General features: G+C 42.9%; 3 protein-coding genes and 1 long non-coding RNA gene across 4 annotated transcripts; 2 read left to right on the top strand and 2 right to left on the bottom strand.

Moving 5' to 3' along the window:
* Positions 1–1096: 1096 nt before the first annotated feature.
* Positions 1097–1959, top strand: tcf24 (transcription factor 24). The gene is made up of 2 exons (XM_076161094.1): positions 1097–1581; positions 1846–1959. Exons 1-2 carry the CDS (start codon positions 1123–1125, stop codon positions 1957–1959), a joined length of 573 nt encoding a protein of 190 aa, XP_076017209.1. The 5' UTR covers positions 1097–1122.
* Positions 1960–3175: 1216 nt separating this feature from the next.
* Positions 3176–5670, top strand: LOC143009051 (uncharacterized). Its single transcript, XR_012964654.1, has 6 exons — positions 3176–3293; positions 4243–4291; positions 4539–4614; positions 4947–5011; positions 5236–5298; positions 5419–5670. It is a non-coding gene; the product is annotated as an uncharacterized LOC143009051 (long non-coding RNA).
* A 108-nt stretch (positions 5671–5778) lies between these two features.
* mcmdc2 (minichromosome maintenance domain containing 2) lies at positions 5779–10829 on the bottom strand. The gene is made up of 14 exons (XM_076161114.1): positions 10733–10829; positions 10521–10651; positions 10363–10422; positions 10063–10258; positions 9766–9888; positions 9572–9673; positions 8426–8554; positions 8091–8328; positions 7754–7959; positions 7488–7651; positions 7130–7309; positions 6874–7016; positions 6514–6623; positions 5779–5945 (listed from the first exon to the last, which is right to left on the bottom strand). Exons 1-14 carry the CDS (start codon positions 10827–10829, stop codon positions 5779–5781), a joined length of 2046 nt encoding a protein of 681 aa, XP_076017229.1.
* Positions 10830–11103: 274 nt separating this feature from the next.
* sgk3 (serum/glucocorticoid regulated kinase family member 3) lies at positions 11104–20243 on the bottom strand. Its single transcript, XM_076161115.1, has 17 exons — positions 20012–20243; positions 16291–16484; positions 16096–16179; positions 15902–15974; positions 15715–15790; positions 15483–15558; positions 15236–15285; positions 15080–15137; positions 14856–14939; positions 14632–14763; positions 13751–13863; positions 13600–13636; positions 13087–13173; positions 12724–12819; positions 12466–12621; positions 12186–12275; positions 11104–12019 (listed from the first exon to the last, which is right to left on the bottom strand). Exons 2-17 carry the CDS (start codon positions 16384–16386, stop codon positions 11849–11851), a joined length of 1479 nt encoding a protein of 492 aa, XP_076017230.1. The 5' UTR covers positions 16387–16484; positions 20012–20243; the 3' UTR covers positions 11104–11848.
* Positions 20244–21483: the final 1240 nt, after the last annotated feature.

The following is a 21483-nucleotide window of genomic DNA, read 5'->3' as shown; positions in this document are numbered from 1 at the left end:
CTTGCAATTCAAGACACCCTGGCAATTAGTCAAATGTTTTGCATATCACCTTACACTTGTCAGCTCGGCGTCATGCTCTATTGCAAAGAGCATTTTGATAAACTATCTCTTTATGTCTGACCGTGACGCGCATATTATGGGATGGATAGCTCAGTCATTTTCACTACATCTCCTTTTTTTTGACCACTTTTGATAGGTTTATATAGAAAATATAGTGTCAGGGTTTGCAGCCAATTAGAGTGAGCTTACATGGAGAGTCCAGCCTCTGGCGTTGAAAAAAGCCTTCAGTCTGCTGCCCTCAGACAGGAATAAGTAAGGAAAGGAAAGGAGCAGTCTTCTCCTCTGCGAGGGAGTGGAGCGGGGGGCAAAGTGATTAATTACGTCGGAGTGAAATACTTTGTGTATCCAATAAATTAGGGGCTCCTGAGACCTTTTACGCACACAGGTGAAGTGGTTGGATGCGCGGACGGGGGACTGCAACGAGACTGCGGCTTTCCTCCTGCAACAACGCCACACTTTAAAAAGAGGGATCGGACTGGACCCGGACTGAGATTTATACCACAGATTCCACACGCACATATACACACACACATACACAATATACCGGAGCCCTTTTTGGATCGCCTTCATGTCGTTTTTCAAGACGTCGCCTTTGAGAAACACCAGAGGTAAACTTCTCCTATCAGACCACCGGCCAGCAGCTGGAACAGGAGTCCGTGTTGTGGCATTTGTAGTGTAATTCCTGACAGTAATGCGCATAGATCAGATTCACGCGTCTTCATCGCTGCTTTGCTTGTTGTCTCTTCTGTTGTGATTGTGTTTGAATAGATACGAAGGCGATGCATTGTGTTTTAATGTTTAATCTGCACGGATTTGTGACAGATGTGAAGATACAAGGAACTTTAATTGGGACCAGTTAACTATTCAGCTTTTAAAATGTCAATAAATTACAACTAAGATAGAACTCCAATAACTAAGAATAAGAGTTTACAATTTCCAAGCTCCAAAAGTCTCAGAAAACTTCACATTTAAAACTTGAGTGAATATTGTTTTAAATGCATTAAAGGGTGAAACAGCTCAAACTAACGTGATGTCTATCTGCAGGTCTCTAAGTGTACCCGGATGGTTGGAAGACAGACAATCGGAATGGACAGCGGTAATGGTTCCGGGGTGGTGGTGGATGACAGCCCCTCATCCAGTCCGAGCTCCAGTCCCAGCCCGGACGGTCGTCGCCGGGAGCTCCAGCAGCGGGCCCGGGTGCTGCAGGCCGGCGGGCTCGGTGGGCTCAGCGGGCTCGGCGGGCTCGGCGGCAGAGGAAGGCCGGCGGCGGCGAACGCGGCGCGGGAGAGGAGCCGGGTGCAAACCCTGAGGAACGCTTTCCTGGAGCTACAGAGGACTTTGCCGTCCGTGCCGCCGGACACCAAACTGTCCAAACTCGACGTGTTGATATTGGCCACCACGTATATTGCTCATTTAACTCGAACACTGCAGGAGGAAGGCGCGGAGGACGGGGACAGCACAAAGCAAACCACAGAGGCGTTACACTCGCTCAAAGGAGACGGCTATCTGCACCCAGTCAAGGTCAATCAGCATTTACAATATTAAAAATAATTAATATCAATAATTAGTTTATTTGCACCATAATCAATAATGTATAATATTCTGGCTTGGAATTTGGTTTATTAATTTCTCACTGTATTATGTTGTAACGCAGCCCTAATTTAATTGATATACTTTTATTTAATTGACATGCAATGCACTTAATTTGAAAGCATGTTTATCTGCTTCCTCTTTGACCTTTGTTTAGGCCTGATGATGATGATAACAAATGTAATGTCTTTACAGAAATGGCCGATGCGATCCAGACTGTACGTCGGAGCGAGCGGACAGTTCCTGAACACATCACGTTCGTCAGAGTCAGAGAATCAAGGTCCATCATCGTCCACATCCAAGCAATAAGATTTAAACTCGTTTGTATCCGATCATTTTAACATTTGCATGATCATTCTGAAAACAGCATTTGCCTTATGATTGTAGATAAATTAGCCCTCCAGGTTCCACCAAGAAACGCAAAAGGAAGACGGTGTAAATTAATATATTAAGTTAAGTTTATTGTATTGTATTTTGAGGAAGCATACATTATGTTTCTCTGTTGTTTGCTCTGCCCTGTGCAACTCCATACATGTCCCAGGTATGATATTTGTAGGAATTCCGCGGGCTAATGAGCTCGTCATGCTTGAGGTGTGTGTGTGTGTGTGTGTGTGTGTGTGTGAGTGTGAGTGTGTGTGCACTTTCAGTTGAAGACATTTGCACTAAATGCATGTGTGAATAAGTTAACATCTGTCATGTGAAGTGGTCTGTCAGAGAGTCAACAAAGGAGCCTCTCATCTCGCTCTGTCTTAGGTTTACATGCATGGTTGTAAATGTGTTTGTGAATAAATGACTTCAGTGAAAAAACAAGATTATGATCTCTAAACATCTCATTCCATTTCAAAATAAAATAAAAGGGATATAAAAAAAAAAATAAATGTGCTAATAGGAAAGATCACATTATAGCCTACATAGTATGATGTTGTGTTATCTGATATATATTCTCGCTTTTGTTCTTATTTCTTGGTACTTTTGGTAATTTAAGGAAATTGTGATCGTGTGATATTTATTTTAGCTTTTTGTGAAAATATTCTAGAAAAAAAATCCAAATGGACGTGTTTGCTTGCAGGTAACAGGTCACAAAAAATGCATTTATTGGGTTTAAATGCGTCCGTATTACGCAAAACAACTTTTTTTATTTACGATATCTTTTAGACACTAACTTAATTGGAAATGTCTTCATTTGACTTTTGAATGATATTTGACGTAAGGATTTGAGCAATCCGCATACATTTCTTCACAACACTGTGACAAAACAAACAAATACACCTATGTCTATAAAGCATAAGCTATAAAGACCGAGTCTATGTAATGCACAGCGGATCCTAAAAACCTAATTTAAAGTTTGCTAAACGAATATAAAATATTAGAGAATATTTTTATTTGATATTTTAATGAAAGCGGTCGCGGCAAATAATCAGAAATAAATCAGACTCAGCTGCTGTGGATCAGCTCCTCAGCTCATCAGGCGCGTCCAGGCTGAGGGCTCCAGTGCGCAGCTCGGCGGCGCAGTGACGGTGTTCTCACCGGAAATCCGCCCTTTCTCCCCGGACAGACGGACTGTGAGCACCCACGCTCCTGAGCTCAGCGGCGAAATGGAGACAGATTCGTTTATAATGTCGAACAGATCCCTCGGTGACCTGGTAAGAACGCTTTACTCATCTGGAATGTTTGTTTATTGTCGGTGGTTTGACAAGATCACGCGCAAACGGCTATTAAACGTGCCAATGTTAGCTAGCTCCGCGCTCTGCCACGTGGACTCAATGAGCCGCGCAGGGTTTTCACTCAGATTATCTTCGATCAGTATCAAACCATTTGGAAAAAGTACATACTTACAACGTTATACTATTGAACAAGTATTAAGTATTCTACATGCTGCAACAGTTCAGTATTGTACCTTCAGACCACGTGGAGACGCACGTGGCCGTAGATATCAAATTGTTTATTGTCCACGATCTGCTCATATTTGTCTTATAAGAGCACATTTCCGAATGTTCCTACATCTGATTGCGCAAACTTAAAATGCAAACTACAGACAAAGCATCAGAGGTCAAACTGATAACGCATCGTCCCAGTAGATGAGCCGTCCCTTTAGTGAAGTCATAAATCATTCTTTTTGACAGTTAACATTGAAGAAATGCCCTAATTGTCAGTCATCCTCATACAGCAGAGTCTTCTACCTGCTTAAGACCCGGGTTAGGGGTCAGGAGAAGATCTGCTGGTCAGAGACTTGCCTCCACTGCCCCTCTGAGGACGTGAGGTCATGGCATAGGTCATGACCTGCTGTTGAACCTCTCCTCAGACCCCACCGCGTTTGCTCTGCTCCCAAGCTGCGTTACACTGTGACCTTTGACCTTGTGGTGATCAGTCATCTGTTCTCTACATATTGGCTGCTCCTTCAGTACAGCTTATTCATGGGAGTTTGAAATCAATAGTTCACCCAGGAGGGTAATTAGCTGGGACGTTTGGTCAAGTTGTGACAGTCCGACGCTATGTTTTGTAGCAACTCACTGCTTTATAATGATGCCTATGAAGGAGAATTGGCAACATGGAACTTAAAAACTCATGATTTGTTTTCTTTTCTGTGTACAGATAAAGATGGCTGACTGGAATTACAAAGACTACTGGTGTACCTGATGAGGTAAGCTTCTATGGATCGATGTCTAAGGTGTTCTGAGGCTGCTGCTTTAAACTAGAGCTGTCAAATGCATGATGGGAGCTTAGGAAAGTCCGTACACTGGCACAATGATGACTTCACATTTGCCGTTTACCCATCAGACAATAAGATGGTGAAACTGTGACTAACTGAGAAGCCAGATATCTATACACTAGACTGGATGTGTCAAAGTATTCAGCAAAGTGGATTCACGCTCTGTTGTGTCTTTCAGCTACATTGGACGCCATGCATGTGTTGTACACGAGAGATGCAAGTTATACGTCTCATTGCCCGTTACTGGAAACAAGGTGAGCAGTAGTCCTAAGTTTTTAAGATTGATCCCACAGTGCACATTTCCTTTACACTTATCCTTTTTCCGAGTTTCAAATGCATGTTGTGCAGGATGCTGGAATAATGATGAGTCATCATATATGCCGTTTACCCGTCAGACAATAACGTGGTGATACTGTGACTACTGAATTACCAGCTGCAACTTAAAGGCTTGATGGTGTTCAAATTCTGTAAAGGACAGAGCTGTGCAAAAGATGCCCAGAAGGAGATGAACACACACTGCCATGTAACAAACGTGGTTTTGATTCATAAAAACTGGGGAATTAATGTATTTTCTGTTTCCGTACAGATGAGCTGCAGGAGTGGGACAAAGTCATGACTCATAGACGGCTCGTCGGCGTGATCTTGCATGTGGTAAGTACAGATAGACACTGAATGAATTGGCTCACTTCATAGTCCCTCCTGCCTGCTTTCTGTCATACATAAGTAATGATGACTTCACACTTTGCCGTTTACCCATCTGACCTAATTGGGTTGCTGATAATGTGACGAACTGAACACTAAGATGTGATATCATAGCAGAAATCACCATTTCCACATTACTTGATGTTGATATGGAGCCTGTTTGTATCTTGTAGGCAAGAATGATGTGACGGCTGACGAAGCTGATCTAGCATACAGGAGGGAGCCTTGTGTGAGTGGTAAGTACCTTTTTGCATGTGTGCACTTTAAGAGACATTAACTTAGACTTGGATACCGCCTGACAAGTGTGTTGCCACGTGCGCGGTTCTGTTCTGAATGTGTTTTCCATGTCTTCACAGTGCTGCTGGGGGTGCTGGATCACAATTTGAAGGAAACTAGAGGACTCTGCCAGACCCCACTGGAAATTTGACCGCACACAATCTCCACATTTTTGCCAGGAAACGACCTCAGCTTGATCTTGGAAATTGAAATACAACTTTCTGTTTTCTATATTGAGATGGTGAATTCCCCACCACAAGTATTCATTGGTTAATTCCTAATGTGCTTCGATTCCTACCACAATTTTCAACAATAAAATAATTTCAATAAAGTGTTATTTGTCTTGCTGGTATTCATTGTAAAACTGTAATATTTACTATTGAGAGCAGGGTATGGTAACTGAAGTCTTGCCTACCTGTGTCTGTAGCCCTAAATAGGCCTTACTCCTCTGTGATGTATGTGTCTGCCCCCGGTGCGTAGGCGTAGATGAAGCGCAGGATATTCTGGTGGAGCTCCTCCAGGATCACATCTCTCCTGTGTAGACCATCTACATCGCTAAGGTCACAGGGAAACGCTGCGTCAGGTGGAATAATGAGAGCGGAGGCCCCTTTAGGAAAAGGAAGGCATAGGTTGAAGCTCAGATCGTCCATTAACTACAAGGTGCCAGGATACAACCGAGTATGGATAAGCTGTACTTGGTAATATTTGACTGATGCCAGAAATGGGGTTGGTACAGGATATATTTAGTAAGTCAAGATTTTTTTTATCTTTGCAAAAAGATGAACTGCCATGTTCTCTCGTCTGTCAAGGTCAATCACCCACAGAAAAGTGAGGTAGGTAATCATTGAAAAAGGCTCAACTAATTGATGGGTTATTTACTTATTTTCCTCACATTTTCAGTAAATATTTGATTGAAGATATTTGTCTGGTGATGAGAGTGATTGTTTTATATAACAAATATTTAATTTATATCAATCTAAAAATATACATGTACAAAAAAAGCACAGAAAAGTGCTTGAATTTGACTGGAGAAGGTGAATGTTATTTGAATAGTATAATAAATATTGGGATATGACTCAATATTACATCAGATATTACTATTTGAATTTAAAGGGAAAGGGCACACTATGCTTTTTGTAGTTGGAGGTACAATGGCCTTATTGTAAAAAATGTACCGTGCTTGAGAGTGACAGAGTTTTCACAAAGGAGCACAGCAATCACAGCGTCTTCCTCCAGTACTTCTGTCCGCAGACTCAGCTTGCAGTGGGCCTCAGCCAAGGAGACGCTGGAACAAAAAAACACAACGAAAAGGAGCATTTGAATGATTGATGTGCCTCAGAATAGTTTTTAGAATTGTTGGAATCGCTTCACAGATTTTGACACCACACTGAAAGGGCTTTGTAAATGTTTGTCATAACAATGCAGTGTGTAAAAGGCTTAACAAGAAAGGTTCTCCATCTAGTGGATGAAAGTAATATGACAGTGAGCACAAGTACCAAATAGAAGTAAATAGACATTTTGCAGTTGCTTCTTACAGGAGCTTAACCGAGGCCACAGATATCTTGACACCCTGACTCTGGTGTGAGTGAAGCCTTCTGCTGGCCATGTAGTAGCCATGGATCATCATCTCTGCTCCAGGACTAAGCTCCACATGCAAACTCTGTGCATGAGCTATAAGCTGGATAACAGCAGTGGTGACAGCACAAGCAGGATGAGATTTATTAGTAAATCCAGTCGCTGTACTAACTACTAACACATAAGCAACTTTATAGCAGAGTTGTCTGTGTTTACCTCCTGGTAGTCTTGTGTTGAAAACCCCATGCGGGATGGGTAGAGAGGTTCTTCAGGCTGTACAGCCTGCTGGAGAGTGTGGACAGTCTGAGCGAGCAGGGCCTGATCCCCCACCATATCCCGACAATGAATGACTAAGCCAAAGACGTCGGCCAGCTGAGTTGGTACTGGACCCATTTCCTGAACATATAAAGCAACTAATAACCTGCCATGTTTTGTTTTTAACACTAATTCATATATTTCCTGAATTCCTTCATAATTGTTCCTTCTTTTCAGACCTGTAAATGTACATTCAGACTATATTTTAGGTGAGCTGCTACCCAAAGGTAATCTGACACCATGCTGTGACTCAACCCACTGCTGTTCCAAACGCAGCGGAGTCTGTTCTGCTGGAGCGCCGGGAGTCTGTGGTGTCTGTCAGGGCCCAGAAGCTACACTGGACTGGGAAGGAAAGCTGCTGACCGGCATCCTCACCATACTTCTTTCCTGGTATGAACACGGACACTGTACGGCTTTCAAGAACTAAGGAAAATGACATTACATTATCTATTAGACATCATCCCTGTATTTGAATGCTCATCACTAATGCTATAACTTGCTGTATTAACCATCTTGGTGCCCTACCTGTCTGAATCCCATCCACCTGGTCTCTTCTGTAACACCCAACATCTCCCAGCATGCAAATGCCCCCAGTGGCGAGCAGGGCAGAGCCAGCATAGATGTTAGCAGTGGCAGCTCCATGTTTGTCCCGGGACAAACATGCAAACATCTCCCCTGAGGCCTTGTGCCGGACCCCACGACGCGCCAAACTCAAGCTGTACGTCATCAACCTAGCACAAACATACAGATGGTAAGTTAAGTTTGTCAATTCAAGGTAAACAAGGGCTTAAATTTGGCCTCTTTATCTAATGTGCTCAGTGAGGAGGAACAAAGTCTGGTCTGCTCTTCCATATCACTTTACCTGTCTCCTATAAGAGTGTCAGTGGTCAGGACCAGGAGATCTAAACTGTGAAACGTGTCTTTTGCATCTGCTCTGGTCTGCACCAAGCTGAGCAATAAACCAAGCTTCAGGTTATTGTGCAGGCCTGGAGGAGCCACGTCCAACCCAAAGCAGTGGGCCGCAATGGCAGAGAACCTCCAAGGAGAGCAAGCGGTGAACGTGATCAGGGACTGGAAGCTGGCACTGACAGCATGCGGACCTGTGGGACCAGGGATACATTCTTAAGCTGTAAAACCAAGATCCATGAGCAGCAGAATGTGTAAGAATATTTCATGCAAGATCATTTATTTCCTCACACTCAGGCTGCCACGGTTGGACGCTGTTGGCCTCTACACTGCAGGTAATGAGAGGCCACTGGTGCACATGCGCAGGAATGCCTATCACCCTGTAGAGTTGACCAATTCTCATCGAGTTACACAGCTCATCTAGGAAGAGGGGAAACAAAGCAATATCCCTCAAGTGGGTTTGTTCTCTGGTGCCTGGTGATTATTGAAGAAACATGCATGCCACCTACACGCCGCTGCCAAGAGAAACACAGAGTGAGGCCTTCAGAACAAAGATTCCTCTGTGTGTGAATCATACAGCCAGCTAATGAGTGTTCCTTGCACTTATTAACATATATGTTTAGTAACAGGAACCCTGTGTATTGAATTCCTCCTCCGGACTGGGTCAACAGAATATGCTAATCCTGGTAGGGAGATTTGCTAAGCTCTCGGGGGCAATGGCTGGACAATGTTATTAGAGGGGACAGAAACACCTAATATCTCACCACCAGGCCCTGTGCATGGCTGGCTACTCAAAGATCTATTTATTTGAACTCTCCCCTACTAAGTTTGTGTTCCAAAACGAGCCTCATTTAGAAAGCCTGGGAAAATTAATGACAAACCTCCAGATATCTGACTGTGTGTAAATATAAGACATTAAGAACACATTATTCATAGTTAGAGGTAGTATAATGGAAGATATTAGGTTTGTAACAACAAGCAGGCTTTTCACTGTAAATTAATGCAAGACAAAATAATGATTTGTCCCAGGTTGCAAACACTAAAAATGACATCACAGCACTTTTGATAGAAATTCATTCAAATGGATGCTTGAGTGTAGCGACATAGATGAAGAATGGTCTCTGCTTCTCTCTGGATCTTCCCTCTTTCTATAAAAGTGTGTGATAACTCGAGGTAGCAAACTGGGCAAAGCAATGAACGTTTTGTATTTCATATATCTGCCCATGGAAAATGTTAAAAACTATCTCAGATCATTAAAAATGTGACAGCGATTCCACTAATATCCACCGGAGGGAGACATACTGCTCTGGATTTATAGATTTTCCTATTATTGAAGCCTTTTGCCAGCCACTTATCTGGGTGACATTTTTACAGCAGTGCTTTTACTAAAATACCGAACCTTTAATTTACAATTTGTCCGACGTGCACCTGACATACCTCTGAGAAACAGGGTGACAAACTGGTATCTGAGTGAGTTTTGCTGATAGGCACTCAGAGCATCCAGGGCTTTGATGTGGATCATCTCTACCAGCTGTTTGTCTGTTTCACACACACACATACACAAAGAGTTCTGTGAACGTCCGTTAAGCAGTAACTGTTTTGGATCATGTCACTGAGTCATCCAATCCCACCTCCAAGCACTCTGAACTTCACGTCCTCTTTGAGAGGAGAGCTGCAGATGAGGCAGCTGAAGTCATTTCTCACAGTCGCCGACTCGGTGGCCCCGGGCACATGGACCCGGACGTGGTTGAAACCTGGGGGCAGAATCGGGAAAACGCCACAAGCTCTGAATGTGGAAGTGATTTTGAATCTATGAATACTAGGTGTGTCTGACTGCTGTAACCCTTCATTTTGCTCTCTGTCTCTTAACCTACTGAGTCTGTCCAGAAGTATTAATCTCCTTCCCGCTGCTTTCTGGGTCACGGTACCTTTAGAGCAGGGGCATTCGTCATCGGTGCACAGGAACCGGGCCCCCTGGGTGTATTTGGTGACCCTTGTCATGGCAACAACCAGGCCCTCCATAGAGACGGGTCTCAGAGAATCGGACCCATGAGGGAACGCACAGAGGTCCAAGGTGTACTCAGGAAATGGGGGCAAGTGCGTCAGCTTCAGAATGACATTGACCTCAAATGAGTGGAGGACAGATACTGAAGTTACTAAGCAAACCCAGCATCTCTTTCTTAACTTGAAAATGGACATTGATGAACTTGGCCACAGTTAACCCTTACCTGACTCTCTGTGTGTATCTTGTCAATGAGAGAAAGTGTCTTTATGGCCACGAAGCAAACCTGGAAAGAGTATACAGTTATAAAGTTATATATAGTTTAAAGAACTTATTCCAACCCCATTAAATGTCTCCATTAAAGTATGACCGGGTTTCACTTACAGACTGGAACAGGGTTGTTGCTTTCAGAGGGTTGTGCAGAACTAAGTCACCCAATAATGGATCCAACTCGATGACGTCGGCGGGATTCACAGTGATACAGAACCGGTACACTGCTAAACACCTCAGGGGCTCTACGGAGCAAAGCCGGTTAGCTTAATTAGCAAGCAGCCTTAGCACTGAAACTTTTCAATTTAGTAGCAGATATACAGTACCATTGAATGGCTTTGAGTCTTCGGCAAGTTTAATCAAGCCTCCACTTCTATCTAAATAAAACAGAACGGATTCTTTCAATGATAAACTGTCAACCATTCTGTATTTTCAAATAAAGTTTGGCATAAACTAGGTTAACTAATCTAGCTATCTTAAATGCGCACTACTTGTTTCAGTATCCTTGCGCCACCGGCACCTAGATGTGATGCAGCTTTGTTATAAAGCTTATTTAAACGTTTCAAATTCATAAATTGACCCACAGGACTTTCCTCAGAATAAAATGTGTTTATTTTAGCTAATAATTAGTTTAACAATATATTAACAACATAACATCCCCACTCTCCCATTACAAAACACACAAATACACCCGGACTACTTTTCCTCTGTTTTATTGTGCAGGAGTATACATACATCTTGGCCTGGAGAACCGAAGCGTTGTGCATTTCTATATGCTTATTTTTGTACATGTGAATAAATGTTAATTAAGGCAAAGAATAGCAGGATATAAACGCACACAGACAAATAAAACAAACACAACAAACCATGAAGTCAATGAAGAAGCTTAAACATGTACTTTTCTTTACAGAAAGCACATTATAATAAGCTACCAACCAAAATGAGTGATCTGTCAAGTAATCCCTATATCCAGCTGAAAGTGAACTAACTATAACCATGTTTTAACAACATGTACACGGACAAACACATTTCCATCTGACTGTCAACGTATATTTTATATCCAGTGAGCTGTTCCAAGAAATCTCCTTAAAGATTTCAATTAGAGGAAAACTTGTTGTTCTTTTTAACAGGAGGTTAAGGCTTTTTAGGAACAACGAGAAAATACATCATTAAACACAGAATGTTCATTTCATCCTTTAAAAATCTTTTGTTACATACAGTATATATATATATATATATAAATACAAATTGGTAAAAAATAAAGACTTCTGGTACACTTTTTTGCAACCATGACCTGTTTTTAAGTGCTGTTTTCCCACCACAATTGCTTGCTTTGGCTTCACAGAACAGGGTCATCCATTAGTACGAGTTATTCCCTTTAGTCAAAAACAGTTAGGATTGGTTAAGGCAACTCAAGACATCATTGGAATGGTTTCATTATTTCATAGGAAAGAGTCGTCAGAAGGTGGAGCGTAAGAAAAGCCTAGGAATGCCTCATCTGCCTCCATCACACTGGCGTTGACTATGGAATGTTCTGCAGACCAACAGACAGAGTTGGGAACCATCTCATTAGTGAACTCAGGGTCGAAGTTTGAGATGTCATAGGGAGAGCTCTGTAAAAAGATGAGGGAAATGGGAAAGTTAACATTTACTTGTAATAAACATACTTTGATTTCTGTCGGTTTCACATGATATTTGAAAGAAAAAGCTTTATTGCCATTGAGTTTGATAGAAAAACAAAATACTTCTAAGGTTCTGAGTAAGAGATGAGATATTTACCACACTGGGTGTGAATGGAGGAGGGATCTTCTTCTGTTCAAGGTCATCCCAGTTTATAGAGGAGAAGAAGCTGTGAGCCTTGACCTCATTCTGAAATGAAAAATAAATATCAATACACTTTTGTCATCTGTTGACGTGAGACGCTACATGCAGTTTGGCCACCAGAGGGAGCCCAAACCTTAACATTCTGCTGTTCCTCTGTTCCTTTTCATTGCATAATTTATACTGTGCAGGAAACTTTGAGGTGGACAGAAGAAATGCAGAGAATAATCACACTCACAAAGTCATCCAAGGACCCCAATCTGCAGGTGCCCACTTTCTCCAGCAGACCCCGGAGGAGAGACCAAGCTGAGGTGGATGCACCGGGTCGCATCACCAAAGGTTTGTGAAGGATGTTGTCATACATCTCATGTATGTCCCTGCTGTAGAATGGTGGCTGGGATATGAAAACAGAAGGAGATTCAGGCTCAGGACATGCGTATTGTTAGAACCAATACACTCATGATATGTAACTGTAGAACTAAAAGTAAACACTCACCAGGCCAAAGAGCATTTCATACAGCACTGAACCCAGACACCACCAGTCCACAGTGTTGTCATAGGGCTGTTTCCTCAGGACTTCTGGCGCAAGATACTAACAAACATAATGAAGTTAGTTAGTGCACAGTTTAGTTGCTTAAAATAACTTGATCAATACGAGTACATTATCAAATGTGTTCTGTTCTGTTTAAAAATGCCTTTCTTTCTCAAATCATGTGCGTACCATTGCTTGTGAAATTATTAGCCAACTTCTATTCCTAAAATGTGGTTAATGATTCTCAGTTTTACACTGAAGGTGAGACATCTCTCACAAACACTGGTATTGCTCAAGTGGTCAATAGCTAATTCAGTGCTGTGGTACCTCAGGTGTGCCACAAAATGTAGAGGTGGTGTCAGTTTGGGAGATGCCTTCCTTGCACAATCCAAAGTCCGTCAAGATGATGTGACCCTTTCAAGAGAGGGGGACAGTGACATTTTTAGAAAAAACGCATGGCAAACAAGCGCCTCATTATCCCAGGGGACTAAGAATTCCATTGTTGCCCAGGAATGTTGGCTGCAGTGAAGCTCAGGCGGCCCCATTCACAACTACCTCAGTTTCTAAATACGGCTAAGCAAGGAAATCATTAGTCAGGCCTAATCCAATCACACACATTCTGTCCAGCTGGAAGTGGGAATAAAACTCTTGTTCATGGGTGGTACAATTTGTGGGCGGAATGGCTAGAAAACCTGTTCCATGTGTGTAAAGGCTTTAGGTCATGCATCCTCAGCAAATATTTAAACCCTGTGGTAACACTCACTAAAACCAATAGTGTCTCTTGGTATACACATACAGCAATAAATGTTGATATGTTTGATGAAAAATAGAAACACTCACCTCATAATCGAGAAGGATGTTTTCTGGCTTCAAGTCTCTGGAGAAAAATAAACAGGATTTTGTTTTTGCAATAGGCAAAATCCAATATTACATGCTTTTGTTTTGATCATTACTAGTCCTTCAGTTATCATTGTGTTTGCTTCCAACACACCTGTAAACAATGTTGAGGGAATGCAGATATCCCAAAGCGCTCGCCATCTCAGCTATGTAGAACTTTGCTCTGGGCTCTGGAAAGGTCCGCTCCTTTTGAAGATGGAAGAAGAGCTGAAATAAGAAGGTTGAGTAGGGTTATTTGGCTGCATTAGCGTTACTTGGCATCACTCTTTCAGCATCTTAGTATCATATACGAGTAGCTGTAGTAGCAGAAACGGCCTGATTTCCTACATTGACTGACTGGCTGGACTGCAGGATGTGATGTAATTTTAGTCAATGGTGACGGAAATGTCTTAAGTTACAAATTCTCTGTTCAAATCTGAATAGGGAAGTGATTGAGGCGCTCTTGTGCAAGGCAGTCAAATCCCCACTGCTGGAGATGTGATTGTATCAGGCTCTGCTTTCTCAGACAGATAAATAGATAATCGACAGATACTCAAAGATATCATCACTTTGGTCTTTTATAGTAGCATAATCGACTGTGTGTGTGTGTGTGTGTGTGTGTGTGTGTGTGTGTGTGTGTGTGTGTGTGTGTGTGTGTGTGTGTGTGTATGTGCATGAGTAGTTGAAATATAATATTAATAAATGCTGAGCTACAGTGACTCACTTGCACACACTCACAAAGGATCGCACTTGAAGGGAAACCATAGAGGAAGTCACACTTAATCCTGAGTCATCTCCTGAGCTATGATATGATTTTCACACCTCAACGTGTTGAACTGGGCACAGATTCCCAGCAAACCACTCCGGCCCGCTCCGAAGAATCCAATTCAAGCAGGTCAGAGTATATTTCCTGCATTACTGCCACCCTCAGCTCTTTCTCGTAGCTTGACTCATTCCTGTGTGAGAGCATTGTTCACAAAAACCGAAACCACTCACTTCTCCACCGTTGACAAAATCCAACACGAAGTACAACTTGTCTGTGGTCTGAAAGGAGTAATGAAGCCCGACCAAGAAGGGGTGCTTCACGTTCTTCAGTAGTACGTTGCGCTCTGCCATGATGTGTTTTTGCTGATGTAAAAAAAAAAAGAAACAAAAGATTAGCAGGATAACAACGAGCGATGTATGCATGAATGAAAGATAGATATGTAAAATGAATTCACCTCTCTTCTGTTGAGGATTACTCTCTTTTGAAGGACTTTAATTGCATAGTATTTTCCATCGTGTTTCCGCTTCGCAAGAAGAACCTGCATCACAAGGAAGAGATAGCATAATGGGACCTAAAACAATAAACCTGTGGTATACCAGTAACTCTCACTTCCTACATGGAAAGTCCAAAGCATACAGAAGTAAAACTTTAAACTTATCCCGTTTCCTGTTCACATACCTTTCCAAAACTTCCCTTTCCTATGACTTTCAAAAAGTCAAAATCTGTGGGCTTGGCACTGGAATACAACGACAAGAAAATGAGATTGAGTTACTTGGTTACTACGTGAAGGAAAACAATGAATTTGTAGATATTTGATTTGAGCACAGAACATACTGTGGATTTCCAGAGGGTCCCAGGTTTATGTTGCCGGAGGTAGAGTTGTTCTGTTAGGGAGGAGAGGGAAAACAGATAAGCTGAGTGGATCCAGAAATAGCTCTCGATCTGTTCTAAACCGAAAGTAAAAGAGACAAAACATTTGAAAATCCTTGGTAATTTGTAGCTCATTATCTGGCAGGCTACGACATCCGAGTTGTTGTTATCAGGTAATCAGATTAAACTACATGACAGGTTGAGTAGTTACTTTGTCATCCTCATCTTCAGAGCCGTCTGAAAAGTTTTGTTTCTTGTCCATCTGTAGGAATGCCCTCACGTCTGGACTGTAAAAAGGACGATAGCAACAACCGAGTCACAGATTGGTTGGATGAGCAGGTAAAGCAACATTGTACACAAGTTAAGTGGGCGATCTCCTTCATGATACCAACGAGACCTGGCTGATTGAATCTTAAATTGTCAACAGCAACAGAAACACTTACTGGTTGCGGAGCTCGGGGTGCGAGACGAGACGCTGGATGAACTCATGCAGCCCCGTTTTTCTTTGCTTTATGAACTCTGTGGAATGAAGGAGTTTGTCTGTTAGCACCTTGGGAGAAGCTTCTGTGCAGATGTGTGTGTGCTGGATTATGGCACAAAGACATTTTACATCACAGAATGAACACTTACCTGGGTCAAAGTTGTCTCCAAATATCCTCTTAGCTGGAATTTTCAAGTTCATAGCGGGAAATTGTCTCTTTAACTGCATTGAAGGATATGAAAGCAACATTATAACTCAAATTGAAGCCATATAGGCATTCATTGTCATTCTTATGGTGATGTGACTGAACTGATCCCATGTAAGGTGACAGTGTTCCACTCACCGTGTTGTAGAGCTTATCAAACTCTGCATATCGCTTGAAGACAAACCACTCATGTCTTCTTACACTGACCATCACTTTGTAAACCTACAATAAGAGAAGGACGGCAAGGTAAAACACACACACTTCCTACGCCGGATCATTTTTTCAACTTTATGATACAATTTCGCCACCGGGGGCATTTGTTTTTGCACGCACTGTGTAGCGCTTCTTCTTGTCCCTCTGCTCATTGTGGCAGGGTATGCTGACATTGGGGCAGCTGGGTTGCTCGTCCATCCCTGGGGCTGATGACATTCAACGATGACAGTTAGAGAAGTAAAGGTCAGAGGTCCAGCTCTTCAGGGGTCCTCCGCATTTCATGTACACAGCGGGCCCATCCCCATCCTAGGTCACTGGAATGAAAGAGAAGAAGACTAGATCACTAAAATGGTCTCTGCTTGAACACATTACAGTCTGCAGTGGTCGGACGGGTCTATGATTCAAGTCTGTCCCACACTCTTTAAACATTGTAAAGGTTCCTCGGGTCAAGGATCATCTGCTGTTAGAACATCTTGTAAATCCGATGGACCAATCACAAGCACCTCCTTAAACATATGTTCAGCTCTTAACCGATGCCTGAGTAGCTTGAGTGTCTTTCCAGTCACATAAGTGAATTTGTTCTTGTTGCTGGTAGTTATAATTATGTTTTTTCAGGTTTTGGGGCATTAACCCTTTGTCCTGAGCTCCCTGTGCTTATCTAAAATGTAAAGATTGCAGTAATATCGCCCGGGGAACCACAGGGAGGGTTAGCGAGTTGCAATGTCAAGGCCAACACAGCAGGCAGCAACACTCTTTTTAGGCAGCAAGCCACAGAAAACAGTTAACCCACTCCTTCCTCCGACCCTGAATATTCATCCTCCCTTCATACGGACTAAATCCACCCACTGCAAAAACATACAGCAAGAGTGAAACACCTTAAAGGAACATACAGGATTATTAAATCAATCTCTCTCGACTACTCTGGTTGCCGTCTTTCCTCCTGTGAGATTTAAGAGTCTAGAACTGCGTAGCCTCTCCCATATGCATTCACATCACACACACATCTTCATCTCTATCTAGTGTGCACAGATAGAAGCCAACACACACACGCACGCTCTGTTTGTGACATTCTCCCTTGCTCCCGCCCGCAGAGAGGTATTTTTAGATAACCTTCCGGGGGTCTTTGAAGGTGGACTGTGCACAGTCGGGGAAGAGTAAGACCCCCGGAGTCGTACTTCCTCCTCCGACATGATAAAAAGGGAAAGAGGGCTCCTTTCATCATGATTGCACAAACAGGTCTTGACCTCAGCTTCCTGAAGGTACTGGAGGGAGACTCGGCGGATCAGACGTGCAAAGACACTCACAACATTAGAATCCCACTCGATTGAAAAGTTATTTTGAGTGGGATAAATAATGAAAAGGTTCCTCTGGATTAAAACACACACACACACACACACAAAGAGGAACATTTATTTTCCTCCACACCAAACCAGGACTTATGTCACGTCTGTGTTTGGTTCACAAACAAAGCTCTTTGTCCACATTTGACTTTGTCCTTTGTTTGATGGCGGTGAGGTCAGCTGGGTTTGTTCAGTGGCTGCTTTCTTTCAGCCCACAGCGACGATCACTCTCACCGTGGATACCCCCCCCCCCCCCCCCCCTGCTCCCGGACAACTCGTCCCCGCCGCCCGAGTATTGATCCTGAATGAGTCTTGACGGGATGTCTCATTCCGCTCACGTTGAGGTGAGGGGACGAGGCAGAGGAGCGGCCCTCTTTAAAATTCAAGAGTGCGATCAGAGGGACCTTCATGCCCTCTTCAATACGACCCCCTCTTTCTCTTTCAAACGCTCCTTTTACTTTCCACGGCTCTAGGGTGTGACGACAAACATTCTACCACAACCTATCACACTCATTAACACACATCCAAGAACCAGGTTGTTAAATACTAAAAATGATGACGGAATGCTGTGCAAACATTGGTAAACAGCAAATGTGTAAGCTACTTCCCTACTCTCACATCTGTGCCTGTTTGTCTTGGTTAAACGCTGAGGTGACAGGGCAGGACTCGCTTTTTAACATTCCAGAGATGCTTCAGCTCAGAGCGGAAAATAAACTATAACCGATGAGTGCAACCTTCGTTTAAGGCGGACTTTACTCACTCATCTGGAATGCTGCGCGCCACACCTGCTAACACGCGTTATTATTGTGAGGCCGTGGGTGCCTGAGTTCACAGTTTAAAAAGGAATAGTGAGTGTGAAAGGCCTGAGATTAAACTTGAGCACATCCCCTCGCCGCAGCTCACGCCCAGCAGGCAGTGTGCATGCGACAACATGAATTAAATTGTGCTGACAGGAGCAAACGTGTTGGGCTACTACACAGGATCAAAAATAGCATTCTTCTTCCTGCTTCGCTCAAACACACATCCTCGCCTGTGGATATCCTATGAGGATGTTGAACATAGCTTTTTTTTGGGGTGCAAGCGTGTGTGTGTGTTTACCATGTGTGACAAGCTCTTTGAAAAGAATGCAAAAGCTCAATCAGGCATGAATCCACAGGGCAACAACAACACACACGCATCCAAGCAAGAGTGGTTAGAAATATTGATCATATGTGACAATTTGTTGTGCGACTTTGGGACAAGTTGACCTAAAAGTGAGTCCACATGAGAAATGCAGCACAGACAGCTTGCAATCTGCTAAAGGAAGTGCAGCAGGAGAAGTGTGAGGGGCATGAACCCAGTCACCTCCTGTGTGTGTGTGAAATCGACCTCAACATCTGGAAAATCTCCAACCTAAACTGTCCAGACGGCTCACACACTTCCACAATCTGAAAAATGCAGCTCTTAGTTCCTTCAGATACCAGGGGGGGCGGGGCCTACTCAGTGGTCCGGTTGAGGACTAGATGACCAACCTGGTTCATCTGAGGAGGACACCCCTTTGATTCAATGCCATTTTGATAATTTGCCATATCATAATAATCTTGTTCACTAGAAAACAAGTTCTTCAAAGCCACCTGTTACATCAAAGATCCAGCAGCCTGCGAGTCAGAGCATGTACAGCACACACTGCATAACAAATAGTAGATTTGGGAGGGAAGAGTGTGTGTGGAAGAGGAGGAATTGCTATTCATAGCACTTTACTGTTAACTGACTTTAGTGCAATCACATTAGAAGAAACGCAATGTTCCCCTACACACCATCTAACTTTAAATACCTGTTGCCATGGCACACAGCTGAATCAACAAAGGATCCATGATGGGAGATTCATTTGGACATTTTGGGGGGTCTGGCGTGTCACAGTTTCCATACCAATGTGCAGTGAGAAAGCTTTACCAACCTCCCCAGAGTCTAAACACTAAACACTACCAAGGCTCTGACTCCAGGCTGTGTACGTACCTAACGTGAACCAATATACATTACATTACGGTCATTTAGCAGACGCTTTTATCCAAAGCGACTTACAATATAAACTTTTAAATCACAGTAGAGATCACGTGTGTTATAGGAAAAGGGCAAGGCTCCTCTAAACCGAACAAGGGAAAAAAATGAGCCACGGGAGGGAGGAGTGAACACACACACACAAAACGCGAAATTAAAAATCTAACAAACGCCAACGAGCTGTAGTGTGTAATCGAAACTGTTAAGTAGAAGCTTAGAACTGCACATAGAGTCTCAGCTGAATGTAGCATCACTTTATTTACGTTATTTACCTTAAGTTGAAAGCACGATTCCGACATCTTCGAATGAAAGAAGCCAAAAGGTGACGTTACGTATCAGTTTCACCTTGTACACATTATGTTAATTCAGATATGAGCTTATTGGGATATGTAAATACTGACACCCCGTCGCTAGCTAACGTAGCGAAAGAGAACAAGGTGAAGTTTACCGTGAACATCACGTACCTTACGCTACTTTACACGCTTTCCATCTATGTTCTTAGGTCCAGTTGTGTTACTTCGGTTAACAGTGTTCAAGACTACAAAAATAATCCAGTTTTAGTCAAAAGAGAAGCCCTCAACTCCGCCAAAAGTCACAGTGTGTATACTTGCTGCCCATACGCTCCCTTGCCCACAGCGTAGGAAGCAGGAAACATCAGCGTCTCTTCTGGCCGCACGAAAGTTTTAATGAAATTTGTCACGGGATCTTACGGCTAAAACTTTCGTTAAGGTAGACAACTTCAACGAACGTTTTCCTGTAATCATTTCAAAATAAAACCAGGAGAAGCGGAAAGCGGATGGAACCTTTGTTTTTATGTTTGAGGAATACTATAAAATTTCCGGTCATGTTCTGGTTTGCTGGTAAACTTGACACGTACTTTTACGTCTCACGGACGACAACATTGATAGGTCAATCTATTGTCAAACAGCGCCCCCTACAGCTAAACACCCAGGCAACCTACCGGTCTTCAACACAATGCTGTCATTGTGTATCAACTAAATATTTTCAATGTAAAATCTCAGTGGGCTGAATTGCACAGAGCGCAAATTGTGTCACACACCAAGTGCACTGCTTCTTCGGTAACAATATTTATTTATAAAATATAAACGTCACTCACCATGTTATTAAGAGGGTCATCTAAATGGACTCGACTGGAATATAACTTTTAATATAATGTATTGACAATAGTACTGGAATCAGACTCAACTCTTACTCTGCAGACTTTATTTGACTCGAACAGAGAGAATGAAGTGTTATAAAAGATGTCCACTAGGTGTCAGCATAACACAATTTCAAAGAGAGGCGCATGACAAGTGTTTCTAGTGTGTCTATGCCGCTTCTCATTCGCAGGAATTACCACTCGGGAAGCAGCTGCGTATGATGACATAATGCATAATTCATTAAATTTAGTACCACCAAGGACTCCCACCACAGAGATGCTATGCACTCGCATCTGTTAAAAACTATTTTCTATAAAAAGCAGTTCGCTTTCAGTGATACACGTTGTTAAAGACAACATTACGTCAATGTGAATACGATGAAGCCTGTATGACTGTATACGTTCAGACATTACACTTCTTGAAAAAAAGAAATTAGCTGGGAACCCTCTGAAGTCCCCTCGGGGGCCTCCAAGAGTCCCCGCACCCCACTTTGGACAACCATATCTTAATGAAAAGACCCATTCTACACGCTACACTGGCGACAGTACAGTAGTCCGCTCTCACACCCGCCTCCTTCAAAGGTTAGCCAATCAAATCCAACCTATTCCCACTTACAACCAATCATATCCGAGCCTCGCCTCGTTCTCACCCTATCAATTTTGAGCCTCAACTCCCTCTTCTCGCTCCCCCGATTCTGACCAATCAGAAGCGAGGCCGCCTGCGCAGAGGCTGGGCGCGAGAATCGGCGGGATGGACAAATATCATAACGCCGAACA

This window comes from Genypterus blacodes, unplaced genomic scaffold, assembly GCF_046128005.1.
Source record: "Genypterus blacodes isolate CSIRO-AG114 ecotype Tasmania unplaced genomic scaffold, CSIRO-AGI_Gbla_v1 ptg000110l_1, whole genome shotgun sequence".
NCBI lineage: Eukaryota > Metazoa > Chordata > Actinopteri > Ophidiiformes > Ophidiidae > Genypterus > Genypterus blacodes.
The sequence above is the reverse complement of the archived record's forward strand: the minus strand, read 5'-3'. Positions and strand labels throughout refer to the sequence as shown.

What these genes read in the sequence shown, in the direction of transcription:
- tcf24 (XM_076161094.1), top strand. Translation starts at nt 1,123, where the DNA reads ATGGTTGGAAGACAGACAATCGGAATGGACAGCGGTAATGGTTCCGGG. An exon ending in GCTATCTGCACCCAGTCAAG is followed by an intron (nt 1,582 to 1,845) that starts GTCAATCAGCAT and finishes ATGTCTTTACAG; the next exon opens with AAATGGCCGATGCGATCCAG.
- mcmdc2 (XM_076161114.1), bottom strand. Translation starts at nt 10,829, where the DNA reads ATGGTTGACAGTTTATCATTGAAAGAATCCGTTCTGTTTTATTTAGAT. An exon ending in AGATACACACAGAGAGTCAG is followed by an intron (nt 10,259 to 10,362) that starts GTAAGGGTTAAC and finishes CACTCATTTGAG; the next exon opens with GTCAATGTCATTCTGAAGCT. An exon ending in GGTGGATGGGATTCAGACAG is followed by an intron (nt 7,652 to 7,753) that starts GTAGGGCACCAA and finishes CATTTTCCTTAG; the next exon opens with TTCTTGAAAGCCGTACAGTG.
- sgk3 (XM_076161115.1), bottom strand. Translation starts at nt 16,386, where the DNA reads ATGTCATCAGCCCCAGGGATGGACGAGCAACCCAGCTGCCCCAATGTC. An exon ending in TGGAGACAACTTTGACCCAG is followed by an intron (nt 15,791 to 15,901) that starts GTAAGTGTTCAT and finishes TTCATTCCACAG; the next exon opens with AGTTCATAAAGCAAAGAAAA. An exon ending in TAATCCTCAACAGAAGAGAG is followed by an intron (nt 14,764 to 14,855) that starts GTGAATTCATTT and finishes TTTTTACATCAG; the next exon opens with CAAAAACACATCATGGCAGA.